The 4654-nt window shown below is 43.8% G+C and overlaps 1 protein-coding gene across 1 annotated transcript; it reads right to left on the bottom strand.

Annotated features, from left to right (window-relative positions):
- etaa1a (ETAA1 activator of ATR kinase a) lies at positions 1-3750 on the bottom strand. Its single transcript, XM_084441201.1, has 6 exons — positions 3425-3750; positions 3000-3131; positions 2740-2822; positions 2434-2543; positions 610-2318; positions 1-319 (listed from the first exon to the last, which is right to left on the bottom strand). Exons 1-6 carry the CDS (start codon positions 3603-3605, stop codon positions 195-197), a joined length of 2340 nt encoding a protein of 779 aa, XP_084297327.1. The 5' UTR covers positions 3606-3750; the 3' UTR covers positions 1-194.
- Positions 3751-4654: the final 904 nt, after the last annotated feature.

The following is a 4654-nucleotide window of genomic DNA, read 5'->3' as shown; positions in this document are numbered from 1 at the left end:
TAGTTCTCTAATTATGTTCAAATTTAATAAGGAGAACAAATAGCATATTGACTGTCACTGACAACTAAGCTTGGCCTAAAACAGCCCCATGTCTCAGTATTGTGCAAATAATCGCAAACAAGACATCAGGAAAGGAAAATAAGCTTGAATAATTATAACCATTTATAATTACACACAAGTGACAAACGGCTAGATCAGGATGGAGCCCCGGGGTTCTGTGCGGGCTGCATGCGCTGCCGTCTCCTGGCCATGGCCTGCTGCTTCTTCAGCTCAATCTCCTCCGCGGAGCACTTCCCAACAGCCTGGGTCGATACGGAGCCTGGCGGGGGCGGGGGGGGTGGGGTGGGGGGCGGGGGTGGGCAGACGGGTCAGAGAGGCTGCGGTACAGATCCTTCACTGCTCTGTCTGGGTGAATCTCAGTCTAATAGCATAATCACAGCAAAGCGGGCGGTTCAAGCTACCAGCCGGTTTGCTTTACGTGGATGTCATGCAGGAAATAGTCCGGCAACCAGATGACATGAAGCATAACAAGCAGTTCATCTTTTTTTTCAATGAAAACATCAGGAGTATGTTGCTAACCAATTAGGGCAACAGTCTGTTAATGCCTACCTTTACTGGTTGATGTGCCGGCAGGGTAGGATGCACAGCCGGCTGGCCTCTTGAAGGTAAACTGACTGGAGGTCTCAGTGGCCTTTACAGGTGGCGTGAAAGCAGTCTGCGTCCCAGCCCTAAGTCCCTGGTGATGGGCTGCGCTCCCGGCTACATAAGTGCTTTTAGCTTGAGCGAATGGGTATGGCTCTTTTCCTGTGCGGTTCTGTGGCCTGAATGTGGAGTTGGTTGTAACCTTGCCAGCCGTGTCATTGACACTCAGTGTATTATAGCCAGTGACCACAGGTATGTGTGCTTTACTTGATACTCCATTGTTGGGGAGAGAGTGGATGTAAGTGCTACCAATTCTTTGGGCAGACAGTGAATGGGTGGAAATCCCAGGATTCTTCCGTTGTACTGGCTGCGTCTCTCGATTGTAGCTGCTACAGCTCGAAGGGGCGGGAGCAGACGTCGGCCTCTGTATCCGATTGTTCGCTTGTGAGCACTTGATAGAAGGCTTCTCCACGCTCTGCACCTGGCTCTCAAGATCATCGCACACTTCGCACAGCAGGTCATCGTCTTTGTCACCCCAAACATCGTCCGAGGCAAAGAACAAGTCCAGGTCATCTTCGGGGATATCGCCGTTACCACCGAAGGCTGTGGCTTCTTTTATTTCCTTAACTCCCATACTTTCCATTGGCTTTTTGAAAAAACTAGTCTCTTTTTGAGAGGTCCTCATTGGACAAGAGTTGGTAGAGACCAATGTGTTTGAACTGGTAGTGGTGCGTGTACTTTGATGAGACAGTGGTACTTGGGGCCTGGTATTTATTCCACTTGATTGGTGCTGCAGGGCTTGCTTACGTTGGGAGCCAGTTTCTGCAGGAACCACCCTTGTGGTTGGAAGGGACCTTAATTGGCTTTGCTGTATTTTCATATCCTGTCCCGGTCTGACAAAGTCTGATATAGGCTCGCCGTTTGGTACTGCTTCTGTGAAGAGCTCATTGACTTGGAAATGCGGATTTGCTTCAAGCTTAAAGGTTTTTCGTTTTGTCACATTCTCCTGTCTTTTAGAAACAGCTGGTTGTATATCTGCATTTTCTTGCTGAGATCGTTTATATACATGACTTGCTATGGTTGATGGATCATTGTTGTCAGATTTGGTTTCATTTGAACCTCCTTGAGTCGAACTATGCCTAGGAGGCCCAAAGTGATGTGGATTTTGGGTCATCTCAAGGACGATTGAATCATCCAGCAAATCGTCATTCCCCCAGTCGTCGTCAAAATCACCATGTACTGACCCGTGTTTGACAGTATGTGACACAAGACCATTTGCCAAATTTGTAGATTTTCCAGAAATATCTTTGGGGGATGGCGTACTCCTCACTTCCAAGCACTGAGTCAATGCAATCTTACTTAAATTGGCACTTGTGTCTTGAGTCGGGCCATCAAAAAGAATATCCAAGTCATCCTCCATGTCTTGGTCTGGTGGAAATGGCGCTGAGCAGTCTCTGATGCTGGTCGTCTGAAGAGCAGGCTGTGCCCTATTACCAGGAGCCCTATTACTCTGTACAGGCGGAGGCTTGTTCTCATCATCATCTAAATCAAATATGTCATCCGAAATTAACTCCACACTCTGCTTGTGCATATTCTGGACTTGTTCTTCATCTTGACGAAACATGTTGAAATCAAACTGTTTTGCCAACTTCAAGAGGTCATCAACTCCATTCTGCCTGTGTTAAAATAATAGGACATTTGCACATGATTTGGGCATATAGCCATGGATTAGGCCTTCTTTTATTTTTTTTACAATACCAGTGAGTTCCAATATTTAACATTATGACTCACCTTGGAGATTTCCTCTTGGGTTTTGGCTGCTGTACTTCAGGGGTGCAGGGAATGGCACTGTCTCCTATCCACTGTTGCAAGGAGGACTCTGGAACAATAGGTCTCCCATGCTATAGTTAAGAGGCCACAGACCATATCACTGTCATCATAAAATATATTGTGACTGAATATGCCCCAATGCCACTAATCAATAATGCCTTATTTTTACCATCATAATCAAATCAAGCCTATTCCTCTGATTCCAGGTTCTTCTCTAACATGTATGTGGTCCCGTTCAAGTAATAATGCAAGTCAGTATATCCAAACCTTGGGAGCAATCCTGTTGACAATTTCTGAGATGTCCACAATTCCAGCAGTTGCCCTGGAGTACTTCTTCTTGCCTCTTTTATCTAGAAACACCAAAAAACAAGAGTGTGGTAGTGAAACAAGTAACACAGTGCAGTTGGACAGTCACTCCCTTCCTCACTACCTCAAAGCATCAATCTCATGTGCCATCACAGGCAATATTCACATAATATATATATTATAATATATAATCACCTGCAGCAATACAACAACAAACCTACCAGCCCTAATGGGAGAGGGAGACGTTGGATCCCAAATGATATCCTGTTGAAGATCGGAGTCACTAAGTGGCGACTCTCCATTGAACCCACTGGTGTATCTGAACCTTGTCGGTCTTGTTGGTGTCTTAAATTCTGTAAACATAATGAGATATATCAATGGAAAATGTATAATGAAAAATCCATAATAATCAGTTAATTATTAAATGAATAATATCCTTGGGTGGCATGATTGGTTTGCCTAATATGCTGTTGTCTGAGCTAGCAAAGCACTTAGCACTACAACCATAGCTGGCCTGAAGCTCCACAGCCAGTGCAACTTTTTCTAATGCAATGTTAGTGCTAGATAGCCAACACGGACTAACGTTAGCTCAGATCAAAAACAGAGGTCTTGGCATGCACTTAAAACTGTAAAATGGCTGGTCGACCTTTTAGATCGTGATTAGGAGAATCAAGGGGTGGTGGTTGCTGGGACTGTTTTACGCTTCTCCTCAGTCTGTTTGTTTTCAGTTTCCCATTCGAAATGTTCAGACTTTGTACTCCTTCTTGGAACTCAGAGCCAGCTGCAGCCACACCACCGTATTTTCTACGTTCAGTCATGTTGCTCATCAAATAACTTAATTAGCTCCCAGCATTTGTAAGTAAAAAAGCTAACAATACCCACATGGGATTTGAATAACAGCATTAGCTCACAGCGCTATATATAATATTACGAACTAACACAAAACTTCACAGCTATTTGATCTTTCCGACATTTTGCTGTTCCCATCATTCAGTTCGGCTGGGCTCTCTGTAGATGACTGTGTTCAAGAGCGTCGAAGCTCTGCGAATGCTGCGCAGCATCGGCGCAGTTTATAAGGACTTCCCAGTCGCATATCTGCCCGATGGACATCAGCTACAACAGATGGAGCAGCAAAGCCACAGCCTACCTATTTGTAAGTGTACAAAATGTACCGTTATATTTCATGAAAATATTTTTCAATCATCTCAAAGTTCTATGGAACAAACAGGTATTCAGTAGCCTATAGTTCACAAAAGCTCCACCTTTTGCTGTAGCCTGGTTACATCAGTTGAATATCGAATTGAATAATCGATTCACATAGCCTACTTTTACTTTCACTCAAAACAGGAAAAGCCTTCTAGATAGATAGATAGATAGATGGCCTACAGTAGATAGATAGATAGATATATAGATATATAGATAGATAGATAGATAGATAGATAGATAGATAGATAGATGGATGGCCTACAGTAGATAGATAGATCTAGATAGCCTACTGATAAGTAGGCTACTGATAACTATCTCTGAGGGGAAATTGTTGTGTCTGCCTACATTAAGGACAACAAAAAGGCTCAGTCAGAGACTCATTTCAGTAGGTAGGCTACACAGCATATACAAATAGGGCCTATGCAAAATATATTTTAAAAAAAATACCACAAGGTCTGTAATAAAGCTGTGCAATAGTGTGCAACACCTACATTGTCTGTCAAATCAAATCAAGAGTATATGCCATGTTGATAAATAATAAGTGAACTGTAAACTGTTACTGTCCTGTCCAAGAAACGTCTGGGCACCAAAACAAACTGTCTTAGCTCCCTCCAAGTTGGCTCAGGTCCATAGTGTCCTGCCAGTCAGGGGATGCACTGAACAGCCAGAT

This window comes from Borostomias antarcticus (assembly GCF_949987555.1).
Source record: "Borostomias antarcticus genome assembly, chromosome: 7".
NCBI lineage: Eukaryota > Metazoa > Chordata > Actinopteri > Stomiiformes > Stomiidae > Borostomias > Borostomias antarcticus.
This window is presented reverse-complemented; position numbering and strand designations above follow the sequence as displayed.

Coding starts and splice junctions, on each gene's coding strand:
- etaa1a (XM_084441201.1), bottom strand. CDS start 3,605: ATGAGCAACATGACTGAACGTAGAAAATACGGTGGTGTGGCTGCAGCT. Junction 3,132..3,424: donor TCCTAATCACGATCTAAAAG/GTCGACCAGCCA, acceptor TTATGTTTACAG/AATTTAAGACACCAACAAGA. Junction 320..609: donor CGGCACATCAACCAGTAAAG/GTAGGCATTAAC, acceptor CGCCCCCGCCAG/GCTCCGTATCGACCCAGGCT.